The 20793-nt window shown below is 36.3% G+C and overlaps 1 protein-coding gene across 1 annotated transcript in view; it reads left to right on the forward strand.

The window, feature by feature from the left end:
• The first annotated feature begins 1573 nt into the window (after positions 1 to 1573).
• LOC139721739 (A.superbus venom factor 1-like) overlaps positions 1574 to 20793 on the forward strand; it is an 88170-nt gene continuing 68950 nt past the window's right edge. The window contains exons 1-8 of the mRNA XM_071633060.1: positions 1574 to 1872; positions 13421 to 13587; positions 14055 to 14255; positions 15041 to 15093; positions 15589 to 15741; positions 16279 to 16321; positions 16771 to 16858; positions 20344 to 20446. Coding sequence (XP_071489161.1) covers positions 1802 to 1872; positions 13421 to 13587; positions 14055 to 14255; positions 15041 to 15093; positions 15589 to 15741; positions 16279 to 16321; positions 16771 to 16858; positions 20344 to 20446 — 879 coding nt within the window. The 5' untranslated portion in view covers positions 1574 to 1801. The remainder of the gene's footprint in view (positions 1873 to 13420; positions 13588 to 14054; positions 14256 to 15040; positions 15094 to 15588; positions 15742 to 16278; positions 16322 to 16770; positions 16859 to 20343; positions 20447 to 20793) is intronic.

Genomic DNA, 20793 nt, shown 5'->3' on the forward strand with positions numbered 1-20793 from the left:
AATGCTCTGTTTTGGATATCTCAGCTCTTTCAAAACCAATTTTTATCCAATAAATGTTGAATTCCTCATGGAATTACATGCTCTTTCATGTTTCATAAGAGGTTCTCACTTTCTCACCAAAAAATGTTAGAAAACTGAAATTAGGTCTAAACTAAAACTATACGATCCCTTTAACTGTGCATTTCCGATATGTCTGCATTAACTGAATCTACATGGCATTGCATCGTTTTGGGGTAAATTCCCCTTTCAGTTCCTGTGATTACAATCCGGACCTCGTCACTCCGCAGATAGTTAACTGGCACCAGTAAAATCTATCGCAGGGTTCGTAGGGTCACTCGTCGCGTGATCGCCATGGAGCTTAAAGGTATCATTTGCCATTTGCAGTTGAAACATAAACTCAGCTTAAGAGCTCAAAACTGGTTCTAAACTGTAAGGTGGGGATAAAAACAACCAATGTGAAAATGTTCATCAGTATATATAGCAAATGTTAAGTATTGTTAAATATATAAAATGTGAACAATACTTATACGTATAATTAAAAAGCGTTTCTAGAACAAACCATCTTCAATTTTGGTTTATTAAAAAAAAATAGTGATATATCCTCATCCTTTAGGCTTTATCGTGAAATTTTCATATGGTAGGATGTTTTGTTATACACCTGACCTGCACATATGCATCAAATGTGGTAACTCAAACTTTCTTTTTTTTAATCAATGCTCCCAATAGTATATCATTACCTTTAAGGGAGACGTCCCTATGATTTTTAGACTTAAGTTTTTGAACTTGTATAAATTGGTTAAATTGGGAACAGAGTTTCAGAATCCAAAGTGATTGGGATGAGGGAAAAGAATGTTTTAAAAATGCATTACAAATCACAATGGATGGTGATGACATAGCTTCACATTAGAATGCATGATTGGGTGCTCGAGGAACTTTAAAGAGGTATGTGATGTGCATTAACAATTGTTAAGTAGAAAATCATGTATGCAAATGAACGTGTCAAATGTGAAAAGAAACACAACGGCCCCACCGAAAATTAAAAAAACAAATATGAATACGAAAACATCACATACCATGCTAATCAGTCCCGCTAAAGCCAAAACCCCTGAAACAATAACAATTCAATTAAGAAAGATATACATGGACACAGTAAATACACGTCCATATTCTGATCTGATTTATTGCTTGTGTTTTTTAGCCCAGTACTTTCACTTTCATTAAAACACAAAAACCACATAGAATGTGCAGTTGACGTTTCCACTCAAAGAGTAAAAAGTTATAGAAAGTTCTTCTCTATCTCTTTCTTTCTTCAGTTCTTTGTCTATATATTTATTTCCTCCTCTCCATCTCTCTCCCTCTCCCCCCTCTCTCCAAAAAGTGAGGGGTCCTGCTCATTACCACAGCTGCCTAGCTAGTTTGTTTTTTTCCCCTCACTTTCCCAGGCCAAGGATCAGGATTTCTAAGAACACAAGATAAAATCACAGTTTACTGCGCTGAACCACAGAACTCTTACACAAAGTTCTGTGCGCTGAACCCTTGTACAGATCCGGGAGCAGTAACCGCACATTTTCCGGAGTGACAGTGGAGCTTGAATGGGCTCTTATGAAAGCTTTTATACTGGCTAGCACTGGCTAACAGAGATCACTTCTCTTAGGAACCACTAAGAGAACAGGAGGCAAAGTTTTGACAGGTTGGGGCTCTCCACTGAGCCAAGTTTTTTCGACTGCTTTCTGAGGGTTGACGGTTCATCGTCATCTTCCCATACCACCGAAACCGATAGATCATCACCCCGCGGATCAGGATGGGGTGCTGGCAGCTTGGCCTAGCTCTGGCTGCTGTAGCCGCGATGATATCAGGAGGAGCTGCAGAACCGTAAGTACTTAGTACCATTTTTTAGTAACCAATTCATGAATATCGACCTATGAATCTGCCCTGCTGGAAAGAGCACAGTGTTCCACAGTGTATCAACAATGTGTTCACACGGTCAGCTTTATAAAAACGCTCGAATTTAATAATGTAAAGATGATTTCACACTGTGGTGTCGTTTTTCACAGAGAGTTCACGTAGAATGTCACACTCTAAATTGATGCTTCACAATGTGCTCTCAATCGTAAAGTGCTCGAATTTAACAGTGTGATGAAATTTCACACTGTGTTCACAATGTGTACAGGTTATATATGTGACCCTGCACCTCAAAACAAACAAAAAGTCGCCCCTAGACATGAATTTTTAGTTAAGACCATAATTTGTATGCTGAAAGAACAGACTTTAAGCTTTAAAATGATGTATAACTGAAATCAAATGGACTCTCCTAACCTATCTAAATATTGGAAAGCAAGCACAAACTCAGGAAAAGTGTGAACTGAGAAAAGAGGCTCTGAGGTACAGTGTCTATTCAAGCGCTTAATCTTTACCAAACCGTGCTGGCTGTGCGATGAATGAGACAAAAAACAGGAAGTAAGACACCAGAGTAACAACAATGAAGAGATTATCAGATTAAACTGAAATTAGGCATGCCTCATTATCACATCTGTCCATAACCAATGTCAACTTTCAAAGCAGTAGCACTATCCTTTCAAAAGTTATTAGAGTTGAAAGTGAAGAGTGTGGACTAGGTTTTTCAGAAATGAAAAAGGGATTCTAAAGACACACCTAATTACACTATTCTACCAAAAATGTTCGAGATAAACTGCTAAAAAACATACTTTCCTGCCCGTTTTATGATACCAAATTTTAGCATAATGTAAAAGAAGGCCCGCTTTTTCAGAAAATATAAAAAAAGTCAAGTTCGGCTAGGTTGACCCATTTCACTTATTTTCAGTCCTCACGCAAAATCAGTGTGTGTGACTTTATGTTCGTTTTGAGGTGCACGGTCACATCTATTATGTTTCTTTTCGTTTTATGGATTTCTTATGTTTCCTCTTGGAACCAATTTTATCGTAGATTATTAAAAGGTGCGTGAATGTGACATATGCATCCACAAGTGCCAACAGAAAAATCATTACAGCTAGCTTTCAGCTTCTATTGGTATCAGCAGAACGTTCGAACTGTCAGGTTGTATTCTATTGCTGGTAACGATTTCTACTGGAATCCGATATAACCATTATGACCAATAGGATCCTCTGTTGGGGTAATTTTTTCTTTTTTTAATTAAAATCCGATAAAAACCCATTTCCATAGGCTCTATTTGTTTGATATTATTTTTCAGTTTCACTTATGTTCTCATAGCACTTTATTGATTGTGATCTCTGCTGGAAACTGTGCTATGCATATCTCCAATACGAGATCCAATTGGTTCTGCTAGTTTTTATTGGATTCTTTCATTATAGAAACTAATTTGCATATTTTGTGAAAATGTCATTATATTTCAGGTCTTTACAAAGATAGTTACAGGGCATTTTTTGTTTTAATAAAAGTTGCTGCCCAAAATGGATGTCATTGGACAGGATTCTTTCAAAAAAGATATCACACTTTAATACATGTATCTAAGAAATGATGAAAAGGAAAGTGATTTCTTCACCGGGAAGGCAGTGTACAGACATTGTTTATAAGTGGTATATAGATAGCAGAAATAGAAAGGGTTTTGGTGTCTCTACAAATATTCTAACCATACCTATGGGCCGATAACATCTTAATACCCCCCTCCCCCTCCCCCTCCTCCCTCCCCCCTCCCCTTTCCGGGACCATACATAAAGCGTCGGACGGGAGGGTCTTGAACTAGAGGTGGAAGAGAACCCTCAGTTTGCAAAAAAACAAAACAAAAAAAAAACAAAAAAAAACAAAAAAACAAAAAAAAAAAACACGGACAGAGGGCTCAACCAAAGAAGTTCGCAGTTCTGCTGCCTTTAAGCCTATCCATGTTAATTTTCGAAGCCACTCGGTTTCAAACAATAAATCAAAATGTAGATAACATCATTTGCAGTCAATTTAGCACACATGTTTATGCTTTGGTTCTTTCTTCATTCTTCTTCGTCATAAATATTTTTTGTAAGCATCATTACACTTCATATTTTCGTATTCATTTTAGAGATTATGGCAACAACTTTTTGTTTTTGTTTTCATTCAATGTGCTTATTGAGTCTCCCAGTCCGTAGATAGTGCATGTGGCCACAACTTATCTGGCCGTTGAGCGCTTTTATTCCGAGTATGTCGGCCAGTTCTATAGGACTCTGAGTCAAGGTTATGATTATCATTAATGTTCCTATAACTCTTTCTCTGTCTTCTTGAAATATACGTCTGTATCTAACATGTGCTGTCATGACTGTGAGAAGATGAAGTTAATCTGTAGTATTGGTACATGACAAGGCCTATATGTAGGGCCTATGAAAGAAACGGGGAGTCACAGAACAAAAAACAACAAAAAGTTATATCGGGTCAAAAAGTGATACTTTTACTGCTTAACAGTGTGTTGATGAAACAATAAGTCACATACAAATGCACACACTTAAATGTTCTCACCTATTCAAGAAAAAATAACATGACCTTAATTTGAATCAAAATGTTCGGAACTTGACTGCCCATGCGCGAAATTGAATGTCTCAAGTACCCTGTTCGGGGAGTGGTGGCGAGTTTGAATGAACGTAGGTACCAGCCAATTTGAATGCCCTTTTTACGAATTTGATAGCCACATGTCCGAATTTCATTGATCGAAATGCTAAATTGAACGCACAAGTGGCAAATTTTGAATGACAGACTGTGCGATAACGTGAGGTTTTTGCTGAATTGAATGAACGTTCTATCAAATGGACTGACCAAAAGTTCGAAATTGGTCGGGAAAACCTATAATATAGGTACAAAATACAAAATCAGAAAGATATCTCAACGTATAATATTATTATACATTGAGATATCTTTGTGATTTTGTATTTGTTCAACAGGATTTGAGGGTAAAGGGGTCTATATTGATTAGCAAAAGTTTTTAATGTAGATTCTACAGACCTAAAGCATTGCTATTGGTTTCCTATGTCTTATTTTCCTTTAATATAGATTTTCCTGGCCAATTTCGCACTTTTGCCAGTCCAATTTCTTAATGCTGCTTTCAGTTTAGCAAAATTTAGCGTACATGACATGTGCGGTATTTTAATCTTATGTTTTTTTCATTCAAATTTATTTTGGAGCATTCAAATTACCTTTCCTTTTTTTCCTTTTTCCCGTTTTTTTCCTGTTATTTTATTTTTATGTCAGTTGGCATTGGTTTCTTTGATTTTGTTTCATATGTTTGTTTGTAGTTTCATGAAGTCATTATTCGTTTTCTTATGTATTTTTGAGGGTCCCGTATCGTACAAGCTTGGCTTTTTAGTGGGACCCTCCATTTCCATTCCCATCCGTGTAATATGCATATGTATATACCTTATAATGCAATTATGTTGTTACTCACGATTACATGATTGTATTTTGTTAATGTACGTTGTTGAAATTACTACAAATATGTTTTGTTAATGCATTGTATATGATCTTCCCTGTTTATTTCATGGAAATGAAAATAAAAGTTGAATTGAATGAAATTGAATTGAATTTAACCTCATTCTAATTAACACTTTCAATTCAAATAAAAAAAGCACTATTTCGTTATTCGTTAATTCAATTTAGAAAGATATGATCACGTGATCACTTATCTCGTTCATTCGAATTCATTTTTGGGCATCCAATTTAACATCTTTTACATTCAATTTAGCACATACATTTATGCTTTGGTTCATTCTTCATTCTTCTTCGACATAGTTATTGTTTAGTAAGCATCATTACACTTCATATTTTCGTATTCATTTTAGAGATTTTGGCACCAACTTTTTTTTTTAATGTGCTTATTGAGTCGGAATATATTGACATCCATATCCTTATCGGAATATATTGACATCCATGAAACGTATAGCCAAGCGAAATTATTTTTCCCGACAGTTTGTTAAATATAAATCTGATGTGAAGAGTACGTGGAAGGTGATTAATGAGGCGCTCAAACATAAAAATAATACTGATCCTCCTAAATATATTTCAGTGGACGGCCGCCAGATTAACGACCCGGTCAATATGGCGGAATCTTTCAATGATTATTTTGAAACTCTTGGTCCACATCTTGCCAGTAAAATCCCGAAATCATCAACCCCCGAATTCTATAGATACTTAGGTAATAGGAATTCTCAATCAATATTTTTTGAACCTATAGCTGGAGAAGAAATTATAGATATTATTAAGAATTTGAACGATAAAAAAAGTTCAGGATATGATGGAATTACAAATTTTCTTTTAAAAAATGTTTTAAACGAAATCATTACTCCTCTTACATACATTTTCAATCAATCCTTATTTAATGGCAAAGTCCCCAATAAGATGAAGGTCGCAAAAGTTGTCCCTATCTTTAAGAAGGGATAGAAAGATTTGGTGAATACTTACCGACCAATTTCTTTGTTGACTTCAATCTCTAAAATTCTTGAAAGGGTGGTTTACACACGATTATCAAAATTTCTCACAAATCATAACATTCTGTCGGACTCTCAGTTTGGTTTTAGAAAACAATACAACACAACCCATGCTTTACTTACTTTTATAGACAAGGTAGCTCATGCTATAGATAGTTTTGAACATACAATTGGAGTTTTTCTTGATTTTTTTAAAGCTTTCGACACGATAGATCATGAAATCTTGTTTTATAAATTGTGCCACTATGGAATCCGCGGTACCCCCTTAGAATGGTTTAAGAGTTATTTAACAGAAAGAAAGCAATTTGTTAATATCAATAGCCATGATTCGCAATTAAAGCCTATGTCATTTGGAGTCCCGCAGGGCTCCCTCTTGGGCCCACTTTTATTTATCGTATACATAAACGATCTTCCAAAATCATCGCAAATTTTGTCATTCATTTGTTTCGCCGATGACACAAGCTTGTTTTTTTTTTTTCACATCGAGACCCTAATGCATTAATAAATATGATGAATACTGAGCTCAGGTCCGTGCAATCCTGGATTTATGCGAACAAATTATCCTTGAACATAGAAAAAACTCATTATATGTGACCGTGCACCTCAAAACGAACATAAAGTCGCACACACTGATTTTGCGTGAGGACTGAAAATAAATGAAATGGGTCAACCTAGCCGAACTTGACTTTTTCATATTTTCTGAAAGAGCGGGTCTTTTTTTACATTATGCTAAAATTTGGTATCATAAAACGGGCAGGAAAGTGTGTTTTTATAGCAGTTTGTCTCGAACATTTTCGGTAGAATAGTGTGATTAGATGTGTCTTTAGAATCCCGTTTTCATTTCTGAAAAACCTTGTCCACTCTCTTCACTTTCAACTCTAATAACTTTTGAAAGGATATTGCTACTGCTTTGAAAGTTGGCATTGATAATGGACAGAATGTGTTAATGAGGCATGCTTAATTTCACTTTAATCTAATGATCCCTTCTTTGTTGTTACTCTGGTGGTTTACTTCCTGTTTTTTGTCCCATTCATCGCACAGCCAGCACGGTTTGGTAAAGATTAAGCGCTTGAATAGACACTGTACTTCAGAGCCTGTTTTCTCAGCTCACACTTTTCCTGAGTTTGTGCTTTCTTTCCAATATTTCGATAGGTTAGGAGAGTCCATTTGATTTGAGTAATACATCATTTTAAAGCTTAAAGTCTGTTCTTTCAGAATGTGGTCTTAACTAAAAATTCATGTCTGGCGACTTTTTGTTTGTTTTGAGGTGCAGAGTCACATATGGTATTTAGTAATTCTTTGAATGTTGTTCCATATGATATCAAAATAAATGATTTATGTTTAAAGCAGGTTAGTAACACAAAGTTTTTAGGGCTTTGGATTGACCAAGAATTATCCTGGAAAACTCATGTTAATTTTGTAAGTAAAATTTTGTCTAGAAATATTGGGATTTTGAATAAGCTCAAACATTTCTTTCCTGTTCATATTTTGCAGAGTATATATTCTTGTTTAATATCTCCACACTTCAATTATGGAATTTTGGCGTGGGGAAATGCAATTCACTCATTACTAGATTCCCTTCTCCGTATTCAAAAGCGTGCAAAAAGAATCATAAACCACGCCGGGTATTTTGCCCATACCAATTGTTTTTTCCATCAAAACAGAATTCTGAAAATTTCAGACTTATTTTATTATAATCTCGGAATTTTCATGTATAAACTAACAACTAATGAATTGCCATCTGTTTTTATCCACATGTTCAAAAGGAATCGTTCTATCCACTGTTATCCCACTCGCCAGAGTGACGCCTATCACCTTCCCCGTACTCGCACTATTTTTGCAAAGAAGACAATTATATTTACTGGACCCAGATATTGGAATGATCTCCCTCTAGATATCACTTCTTCCTTATCTTTATTCACCCTCAAACGCAAATTAAAACAGTTATTACTTAGTGGATACACACTACCAAGCTTTTAGCAACCTTTTTATGCTCCCAGTCTTTTGTCCTTGTCCGCAGCACCAAGTTATTCAAGTGATTTCATGGTACCGATACATCTTTTAATAATATAGCATTTTTGTTATTCAAACACTGCGAGATTTGTATGCAGTCTGGTTTGTGCGATATCTATGTGGTTCATTAGTTTATTACTCATCGATTTTTTTGTACTGGTGTAATTTTAGTTGGTCAAGACAAACATATCCGTTCTCCGTGTAAAATTATATGCTTATGAACTCGGGAACCTACAGTTTTACTAGCTTTAAAGCTTTTATGTAGGCCCCATCATATTTCTTATACTTACTAGTGACATTTTCATACGATGTGACCATGTACATTTGTGTCAAGTATATTTTCTTTTTCTTTTTCATGTACAATCAAAAGACATGATTGTATATATTTTTTACTCTTGTTTTGTTGTCAATAATTTTGTAATGTCATCATTGAGAAAATATATGAAATAAATTTGAACTGAAATTTGAACTGAGTCTTTCAGTCCGAAGATAGAGCATGTGGCCACAACTTATCTGGCCGTTGAGCCCTTTATTCCGAATGTGTCGGCCATTCTAGGAAGTCAAGGTTATGATCATTGATGTTCCTATAATTCTTTTTCTGTCTTCTTGAGATATACGTCTGTATTTAACTTGTGCTGTCATGACTGTAAGAAGATGAAGTTAATCTGTAGTATTGGTACATGTAGGCCTATATGTATGAAAGAAAAGGGGAGTCATAGAACAACAAACTCGAGTTATATCGGGTAAAAAAAAAATTATACTTGTACTGCTTAAAAGTGTGTGGATGAAAAAAAAGTCACATACAAATGCACACGTTTAAATGTTCTCACCATTACAAAAAAGAAATAACATGGCGTTAATTTGAAAAAAAAAAATGTTTGGAATTTGACCGCCCATTCGCGAAATTGAAAGACTCAAATACCCTTTTCTATTTCGGCTAGTGGTGGCGAATTTGAATGAACGTAGAGTACCAGGCAATTTGAATGCTCTCTTTAGAAATTCGAATGCCAAATGTGCATTGATCGAATGTTGAATTGAACGCACAAGTTTCAGTTTTGAAAGACAAACTGTGCGATAACGAGTGTTTTTGCTAAATTGAATGAACCTTCTATCAAATGGACCGACAAAAGTGCGAAATTAGCCTATGATACAGTTTTATCTTGATTATGGGCTTTTCGACCTGGGAAGGCGATTATTAATGTTTTTAAGTTTCCTTGACAAGAAAAAGAAGTTATGCAAAAATAAAGATAGAACAGGGAAACTGTCATCACTGATTCGTTTACAATCGTAATGGAAGGTAACAGTTTTACATCTTGGAGTCAAAGGGGGCCTAAGCTTCCGATCCTAGCAGAATCCTCGCCAGAGGCAAAATGACATCAGACAGGGAAAGCAATCACATAAAAGGACTACATACAACAGGAACGGTCATGGGAGGGCTGGGGACACAGAACAAAGAAAACAAAAGGGAAGGGTCTGAGGTCATGGGCAAGGAGCGAAACAGATAAAGGGAGGGGGTTAAAAGCGGGAGGGTGGACAGACAAAAGGCTGAGGATGGTCAGTGATGACCAACGTGACCAAGGGGACAACCTGTGATCAAACAAGATAAGGAACAATAGAGGGATAAAGAAAGGAAAAGAGTGAAATAGGAATAGCAAGAGTGTGGGGTGGGGAGGGGGAGCAAGCAGCGAGCCCAATTAACAAATTTAATGAGAGTCAATCAACAAATGCAAGTTACCAAACAGATCAAAGTATATAAATATGATAATGATAATACTTTGATCTTTAATAAACAATATATACAGGGCTCGCCACTATCGGATAAGCAGTTATCACCAGGTTTTTTCTTTTTTTTTTTTGCTCCTGCTAGTTTTATATCTTTTCAAAGAAGGAACCCAGCACGAAATATCATTCATAAGTGAAGCCACAAAAAAAAAGGAAAAAAAAAACATATTTGTTTAGCATACCCCATTTAAACTTTTTTTGTTGTTGAAACTACTAGACTTGGAATTTGTCAACACTGACAAATTAGGTGATCCGATCTATTCGGAAATCAATGATTTGAGTCCTGATCCCATAGGCATGAACATACAGGTTTCATCTGTGTTTAGGGACATTTGCCGTGTGATGTTTAGATTCTCATTTAGAAAAGGGAGTCAAGATCTGCCATCTTTGGTACCAAATTCCGTATACACTATAACGAAGATACAGAATGAAGTATATTTGACCTTTGACCCCACTTTGCACACCCAAGATGGCATTTGAGCAAAAAGTGATTATTTTGTAAAATGATTCTTGCGACACCGTCTATACGTTTGCAAAACATGGCAAATATGGGACAGGTATTCACCAAGATACAGGATGAAACGTTTATGACCTTTGACCCCAATTTACCTACACAATACAGTGTCTGATGAAGTAGTTTTTTTATTTTATGAAATGGGGTACTTGACATGGACTAAACATGTGCAAAATATGGGGGTTAAAGGGCATATTTGTCTTGAGCTATTGCAAAGAAAGTCACAGAAAAAAAAGACATATCTCCCGACATTGAAGCTAAGCGTCAATTTCAACCAGGTCTTTGGACGCAATGCCGACTTTAAATAAGAATATGGATCACATGAATGATAGCCCAAAGTTTCATCTACAATATTTTAAAATCTGGGAGAAATTCACGTAAGGATAAATTAGCTAGTGCTCGATAAAGACAGTCATGTCATTTTTCATTTCCAGAAAAAAATGTACTCCCAAAGCGATAATAGCTCATTTGCACAGCCAAAATGGCGTCCGACCAAAACGTCGTTATTTTAATACAAAATGATTCATCTATTGAGGTCCATGTGTGTATGACGGTGATATACACTAATGAGATTACAGAATGAAGTATATTTGACCTTTGACCCCACTTTACACAGCCAAGATGGTATCTGAGCAAAAAGTTGTTATTTTGTGAAATGATTCTTGCGACACCGTCTATACGTTAGCAAAACATGGCAAAGATCGGACAACATCTTGCAACATGGTCCTTACGTGTGCAAAATGTGGGAAAGATAGGATGTGTATTTACCAAGATACAGGATTAAACAGTTTTGAACTTTGACCCTAATTTACCTACCCAAGATGGTGTCGGAGGAGGAAGTTGTCATTTATGAAATGATGTTCGTGACATGACCTAAACATGTGCAAAATATGGGGTTGATAGCAGTTGTTGTTGTTGATCTACTGCACAGAAAGTGGAAGAAAGAAAGAAAAATAAAGAAAAAAGTTAAGGTATTGTATAGAAATTTGAAGGAGAAGCATAAAAGAATAAAAAAAAGATAACGTTAGGAAGGAGAATAAGTATAACTTAAGAAAAAGAAGAAAAAAAGTGTAAAAAAAGAGAGCAAAAAGCAGGGGTGAGGCTCGGACCTGAGACCTTGAGATTAGAAGTCCGATGCGCTATGCACTGACCTATTTCATCCCACATAGGCTCTGTGTATTAAGCAAAATGACGCTACGTCGAAGCCAAGTGCCAATTTCAACCAAGTTTTTCGGCGTGATCCCAACGTCGCATGAAAAATAAAAAATATTACTACGATAGCCCAAAGTCTCAGCTCCAACATATTAAAATCTTGGAGAAATTCACCGAAGGATAAATGAGCTAGTGCTCGAAACAGTCATGTCAATTTTCATTTCCAGAAAAACTGCACTCCCGTAGAGATAACACGTAAACTGGTCAAATTTGACAAGTTCACTTTCAATCCATTTTACGAGGTGATGACGACATCCAATCAAAATTTTGATATACATTTATAAAAGAGCATTTAATAAGCTACAACATACTGAAATCTGGGTGAAAATCGGCAAAGGATAAGTGAGATACGCTCGAGTAAACTTGAAATTTGATGATGTCATTTTGAAAATTTACTTTTTTATTTCATTAAGAAATTTTATATCTTTTAATCATTTTTCCAGCATTGCCATGTACAACTCATCAGCTTTCAGAATATGTAATAAAAATTGGGGATCACCGTCCATCCTGACGAGTAAAATCGGATTTAAAATTGGCGGTTTTTCAACTTTGACGGCCCCGTATGACATCATATTAGGTCGGATTGACTTGAAACTTGGTAGAATCATTTTTTTCAATTTTTCAAAAAAATGCTCCAAATGATCTGAAACGTGTGCCAAAAAATTTTGAACTCGATTGGAGCATGTAAATATTTCAACGCGCACGTATACGCATACGTTTTAAGTGTAGAGATGAATTTTGAGAATATGAGTAGAAAGAGCTTGACTTGAACTATATGAGACGTAAATTTCATTGAGAAATTCCATTTCATTAATGAGATATGAGTGAAAATGTGATTTCATATAATGACGTCATAGTGACGCCACGGTCGACTGATTACAATGATTTTACTAGAATCGTCGTCTTTGGGACATGATACATATATGGTATAAGTTTGAAATTGATAGGCAGAGGACTTTCTGATCTAATCTCTACACAAATTTTGAGGAGAAAAACAAAATCGAATTTCGTATCAAATTTTTCGAAAGATTGCATTAAATATTGTACACTTTCTCAGCAAAGCTTTCCATAATGTAGAGCCCATTTTTTTTAAAGATATTTTTTTAAGGCGGTTATCCTGATAAGAGTTCAGCCAGTTGTCTTGAAAAATTATTAAGGGGCCATTTGAACAAATAAAGGGCACCTCTTTTTCTTTATTTAGGCAGGATTGAGGAAGCTATGACATATTTGTTTTGTCTTTTAGTTTAATAGCCTTTTGTATAGACGTAGATAATGCGGTGATATCATCTTCCAGCAAGTGAATCGTGCAAAATAATTCCCCCCCCCAAAAAAAAACAAAAAAAAAAACTTCTTTTTGTTAAAGACCAATGAACGTTATTGCCTTTATTCATTGTTGCTGTGAGTCGATACAACTCTATGATGTTGCCAAATGTCAAAGGTTAATATCATCATTAATGATGTCACGTCCCCGTGCCATTTTCAGGATTTTCTTCGTCACTGCACCCGAAGTGCTTCGGGTAGGAGTTGACGAAAATGTCTTCCTGAGTATGTCTGGAGACGTGGCTCAACATGTTTCCATGTTGGTGTATCTGACTCTGCCGAATTCAGACGAGAAATTTATCCGCACTGCGGTTACCATTCCTAATTCAGGTAAGACGTTGTTTCGATGTTTCGGGATGCCCAGTTATGGGCCTGTGTATTTTGTTATAGGTGATACATAAAACTGTCGGTTTTTCTTTATGTCAGCTGGAGATACATGCATAGCGCAACTGTGAAATAATGTTGTAGTAACACAATGTCAGTTTGGTAACGACGAAAACTTGAAATTTAACCATAAAACTACGCTAGAGTTATTGCAATCGCAGGGCATACCCGGAACCCATCGCTTTTGCTACGTGTTTTTTTTTTTTATTAACCCCATATTTTCAAAACCTGTACCCTTCCGTGTGATTAACTTTGCGCTTAAGCCAATTTTAACTTGCTGTTCTTTTGCTAACTTATGTCAATGCGCGAGAAATCAACTTCATGTTTCACGAATATGAATCCAAGAAATGAAGTTAAGGTGAAATAACATGAGCCTTTTATTCGAAACTCTCGCCATCGCCTCTGTTGACCAGGTCCAAGGTCAGTGACAACGACCATTAGGATTGAGCCCAGGCACCTACCAGCTCGTGTGTCCCAGCACCACGTGAAGCTGGGCGTTACGTCTCAGAATCCAAACTACCCATTTCAAGACGAGCAGAGAGTGCCAGTCACCTTCCAGTCTGGATTCGTGTTCATCCAGACAGACAAGCCCATCTACGTACCGAACTCAGAAGGTACGCTTGAACCTTTATAATACGACGCCGAAAGTACCTCTGACGTGTCATGATTTCTTTTTTAGAAGTAAGATTAGGCCTCGAAACAAAGAAAGGAAGAAAGAAACAAAACATAACAACAACAACAGAACTACAAGGATGCTGTTAACTTTAAAGATAGATAGCTAATACGGGTCTTAACTGAGTTAAGATAATGAAGATAATGATAATTACGGCTTTACTTACAATTGTACTCTAGGATACTCCAGAACTTTTATTTCTGTGTTTTCTATTGATGTTCTTTTCCAGAGGGGCCAACATTCCACCTGCTCTGTCATTTCACTGGGTCCCTCCATCTTTCGAATTTTGTGTATAGTTTACTTCTCCCTGATCACTCAGTATTCATGGCAATGTATAATTATCATAAGGTTCCACAACTATCATATTCTCTTTATGTCACATGGTTTTACTTACTTTATTCTCGGTTACCAAAGATAGTGATATGTATAATGTTTTTGTCTAAAAATGAAATAAACATTTGAATTGAATTGTAAACTGCTTGGTCAATGGCAACTCTTGCCAGAAAACTGCTTCTATATTATAAAAAATTATTTTTCTACGAAAGCAGTTTATACAAAAAAGAAAGGCACTTTATATCTGTAATGGAACATTCTGCGAGAGCAGAATCGAAAGATCTTTCCTTTATTTTATTTCATTTTTGTAATTGTGCAAAGACATTACAAAAATGTGTTGCCCCTTCGATACAAGATTTTGACGCAAGATACCATTCCTCCATTTATTCCCAGTAAAAACCAATGTGATTTCCCTGGATCAGAATATGCGGCCGTCCACCCGAACGGTAAGTGGTCTTTCACCAGATATGAAATTCTAGCTCTGACAGAACAATAATATACATTATACATTAAACACGCATGATGCACTATAGGGAGGCTGATATTTCCTAATAATGTAGTTATGAATATAATTTCATTTGAAAGCCACTTGCTGCACAACTTTACTTGTGTAAATTATATAACAAGTTCTTTCTTTGTTGTGCTTCCTTGACTCATAGACATGCCAACATGCCATTAATAATAGCCTATTTGTTTATAGATTCAAATGCAAGCGTCTGAAAGTCATTCGGAAGTGGTTATTTTTTTGTGAGTAACAAGAAATGGTTGAATGCTATAGATCTTCTGGTTTTCTTTGTATTCTATTCATGGGGGTTTAAAAAGGGATTAAACGTGTTAAACAGACCCAAGCAAACTTACCATTATAATTTTTCTAATGAAAAATGCCGTATGACGTCAACGCATAATGTCATCTTGTGATGTATTATCTCTTCTGGGTAAAGCTTCACGTTGAAGTAAAAAATCCGGATGGGATCAGTGTGAAGCGATTCATGGAAACAGAAGCCGGGCCCAATGGGTTTATCCAAGATCTATTCGAAATTCCGTCGAGGCCAATGTTCGGCATCTGGACTATCGTGGCTTCTTACGGACATAAGGTAAGTAAATGTTTCCTGATATCCCGAGGAATCAAATGTCAGAATGCAAGTCGGCTGGACTGTAATTTCAATATCGACAGTGATTTATTGTTGATTTGTGTCATGCAATAAGAGTAGATGACATTATGCGAATCTGTTTGATTGGCATTGATTTTATTTATTTTTTAATTCTATTTTGATATGCTATTTTTTGAGGGGAGGGGCAATAGTTTGAAATTGATATTGTCATTTTTCCAATTTTAGACTGTTCAAGTGGATGCCATTGTGGGAATTAGTTTGTGCAGTCCTTATTACTTATATCACTTTAGGCCAGTAAAATACAGGTTTTGCTGAAAATCATTGTTACAATAATGCATGTTTACAATATTGATGAATCAATGTGCTAGAAAACTATTTTCCCCAACCAGAAGGATTACGGTATAATTTCCCTTTTTTGTGTGTGTGTGCTTACAGTACGTACCGTAATAGCCAGCACTATTTTCATCACGCTCTTATACCAAAATAATAACAACACATTTAATAACATTTTGCTCTCAGTTTCAGCTGACGACTAACGTGACTTTTGAAGTCAGAGAGTATGGTAAGTTTGCAGAAGTCCTGCAATATCATTGTCTCGATCCGTATATTCACTGGAATAAAAAATAGATCAACTAGCGGTTAATAACATTAGAAGAAGAGTGACAAAACGTAGTAGTTCGTTCTTTGTTCCTTTTTGTGACTGCAATGAATACTCTATGATTAAAAAAAAAAAAAAAACCCTTTTGATCTTAGGGATCACTCCAAAATCTTCGAGTGATACCTGAGATCACTCCAAAATGAGTGAAAATGAACATTTTCACTCAAAATTTACTCCAATTTCACTCTAAATTTACTCTATTTTTTGGTATTCATTCCTTCAAGAGTGAATATTTTCATTCGAGTACGTCTTACAAGCCATAATCTTTAGAAATACCCATTGATCTTTATGTTGAGAAAAAAAAATCAAATATTGGCCAGTTTACTGAGCTAGGGTGCTTTACTTTAACGCAGTATTGCCGACTTTCTCCGTGACGGTACATCCTCGAACCGGATACATTCTGCAGGGAACCCAAAGTCTGGAAGTAGACATTACGGCCAGGTAAGTATTTTTTTCCGTTTCACATTTCTATATAGCTGCGTATTATGCATTTTCAGGTGATTTTGCATGCACCGCATCCTTCGTTTTGATGGTATCCATGGAAACTAGGTCATGCGACTCTGCTTCTGTAAAATAAGAAATATTAAACACTGTTAAACTTACCGGTGACTGGACATAATCTTGCTTCTGCGACAATTGCTCCGGTCTTATTTATGATGAAGTAGCTCTCTACGTCGTGATTTGAATGAAAAACTCAGACGACGCAAGCTTTAAATAGATCGACTTGAGTTTTGCGCATGCTCAGACAATTTTTCCCCTCTGAACGTCCCGTCGGGAAAATCTTTTGTAAGCTCCCTATTACCAGCACATGTATATATCCCCAGAATCCGAATTTGTCAAAACCTCTTTTTTCAGACCCCTAAAGTCTTTTGAAAAGTGATCATTATTTTTGTCTTCAGTGTCTGCGCACTCAGGCACGACTCAACCGGCCACTCATACATTCTCAGAGAAGTTAGTCAATTAATTTTGATTAATGTGAATTAATGTTAGTCAATTAATCTCGGGCCGGCCATCTTTTCAAGCAAAGCTTACAATGGAGGCCCTCTGCATAATCGCTTCTCAAGTACAATATTGTTATTGTAATCCCTGCATACTGTATTATTATGTCATTAATTTCCTTTTATATCGTTGTTTATGCAAGTAAAACGACTCTGTTTTAAATATACTTTGTATGTTTCCCACATGTTCATGATCATGTAACTTATGTATATTGATTTGCAGAAAATAAAGTATCTTTCAAACACACACAATGTTGCAGCACCTCTTTGAAATCATTAAATTTGCTGAGTTTTTTTTTCATAAAGAACTTGTACCTGTACGTTGTTTTGATTTTATAATAGTGGGTTGTTACTTTATCTTGTATATGTGCGATATAGGGCTCACACCCGTAAATACAAGGGAGTGTCCCAGGCCCCTTCACAAATTCGTACCAAAGATACCAAAATAAATGAAGAAAAAAATAATTAAAAATCAATGATGTAGTTTGGCAAAAAACTGAATAGCTGTAGATATTGAGTATAAATTCCTCTACAAATTGCATTTTGGTTGGAAGATGAAAGCTTTTCTGGTGGAATTTGAGGGGACTATATTTCATTGCGTACGTGTACGGAAAATGGGTGATTTTTCGAGTGACAAGAACTCGTAGTCTGGCTTTTCGGACCCCTGGACAGAATTTGAACTGAAATATCCACCCTGAGAATTTGATGGATGAAAGGGTATATCTAACTTATCCAGGTTAGTGAAGCTGAAACACCTCATTTCTCCCAGCTGTTTTACAGAATTTTTTGAAATTTGATTTTTAACACACATCCCTATGGGGAAATATTTATGGGTGTGAGCCCTATAGAGGATGCATGCAATGCACACAAGTCTATGGGAAGTATTCATCCCATACAAACTCTGCTGGTTTATGTTGATCTATTGTGTCATATCTCTTCCTCCCTCCCCCCTTCCCCTTCCTACCCCCCCCCCCCCCCACCTCTCTCCTCTACCCCCCCCCCCCCAACTCTGTTTGGCTACAATTTGTTTTCTCATTATGTTGTTGTGGTATAGATAGATCTTTGTACATAGCAGGCATCAGTATCACACAACTTTGAATGACTGTGTTATTTTAATGTATTTCTTTGTTTGGCTACCACTGAAACAGGTCAAACTTCATAAAGTTAGTCTGTTTGACAAAACAAAGTCTTTTCAAGTATTTTGTAGGCAATAATGTGATGATGACACCCCCATAATCAAAGATTACTGCCTGCCTCTGGGTATTCATCTTATGAAGAACTGATCCACACTACATTTTCATTTTTTTTTAAAACCTCAAAGGGCATGAGTTTCAAAAATGTCCCTTTGAGAAGCTTTATAACCCTTGAATGTGTAATTTCCCATATGATGTAGGTGCAAATCTCATCAAAAACACATTTATGATGTTTAAAAGTCAAATGAGAAATATGACCTCCACTATAGAGGATGCAAGCAATGCACACAAGTCTATGGGAAGTATTCATCCCATACAAACTCTGCTGGTTTATGTTGAGCTATGGTGTCATATCTCTTCCTCCCTCCCCCTTCCCCTTCCTACCCCCCCACCTCTCTCCTCTACCCCCCCGCCCAACTCTGTTTGGCTACAATTTGTTTTCTTATTATGTTGTTGTGGTATAGATAGATCTTTGTACATAGCAGGCATCAGTATCACACAACTTTGAATGACTGTGTTATTTTAATGTATTTCTTTGTTTGGCTACCACTGAAACAGGTCAAACTTCATAAAGTTAGTCTGTTTGACAAAACAAAGTCTTTTCAAGTATTTTGTAGGCAATAATGTGATGATGACACCCCCATAATCAAAGATTACTGCCTGCCTCTGGGTATTCATCTTATGAAGAACTGATCCACACTACATTTTTATTTCTTTTTTAAAAACCTCAAAGGGCATGAGTTTCAAAAATGTCCCTTTGAGAAGCTTTATAACCCTTGAATGTGTAATTTCCCATATGATGTAGGTGCAAATCTCATCAAAAACACATTTATGATGTTTAAAAGTCAAATGAGAAATATGACCTCCACTATAGGGCTCACACCCGTAAATACAAGGGAATGTCCCAGGCCCCTTCACAAATTCGTACCAACGATACCAAAATAAATGAAGAAAAAAAATAATTAAAAATCAATGATGTAGTTTGGCAAAAAACTGAATAGCTGTAGATATTGAGTATAAATTCCTCTACAAATTGCATTTTGGTTGGAAGATGAAAGCTTTTCTGGTGGAATTTGAGGGGACTATATTTCATTGCGTACGTGTACGGAAAATGGGTGATTTTTCGAGTGACAAGAACTCGTAGTCTGGCTTTTCGGACCCCTGGACAGAATTTGAACTGAAATATCCACCCTGAGAATTTGATGGATGAAAGGGTATATCTAACTTATCCAGGTTAGTGAAGCTGAAACACCTCATTTCTCCCAGCTGTTTTACAGAATTTTTTGAAATTTGATTTTTAACACACATCCCTATGGGGAAATATTTATGGGTGTGAGCCCTATACAGTATGTATATGATTGTAAATATATATATATAATGTAAAGAGCTTGCTTCCAGAGGGCGCTAAATCTATTAAAAAAAATGATAGATTTAGCGCCTGTTGGAAACAAGGTCTTTATGTACATCACCATACATTTTTACTTGTATAGTGAGGTTTCGGATGAGAAACGCACACATATCATGCGTGTGTTTGATTGCATGATAACACTGTCGAAGATTATACTCTACGTCTTTAACGTACAAGGACGGAAAATTATTGAAATGATTCAGCTGCATTAATGCCCATCTCTCCCCAAGCCCCGAACTTAACACACCGCCAATAGTAACAACATTAAAAGTTGGGTCCAGTTCAATGTTTTCCATGTGTGATCAACATAGAACCGTTATGTTTCAGTTACGTGTATGGAAAACCAGTTAACGGGCGATACCTCTTGAAGTACGGCTTCGTTAGAAGAGACGGGACGGTCGAAATGATGACGGAAATGAAGCGGGGACAGGTAAGTAGATACTACACATCAAACCTTCATTCTTATTATTTGGAGTCAGCTATTCCTGCTTAACTTTGTTGCATGGAACTGATTACAAAGACTGCAATTAAAAATAAAAACCGAACATTTTATGTAACTAAAACAATAACTATAATAATACAAATGATGCACAGAACAGCAGAGTGGATCGGTGAGAATTGGTCTAGCTTTGGAACTGCTCCAAAGTTAAACGAGAGCATCCAATTCTCACTGCTCCACGAAATAGGCCTGTGCATCATTTGTGTAGTAAAATGGGCCCGTAAATTCATGAAATGCAGCAATTTTCCTTATCATGCTTCCGGTACACCTACAACACT

This window comes from Diadema antillarum, unplaced genomic scaffold (assembly GCF_040938485.1).
Source record: "Diadema antillarum isolate AM-2024a unplaced genomic scaffold, OU_Dant_1.0 scf00000148, whole genome shotgun sequence".
Classification (NCBI taxonomy): domain Eukaryota; kingdom Metazoa; phylum Echinodermata; class Echinoidea; order Diadematoida; family Diadematidae; genus Diadema; species Diadema antillarum.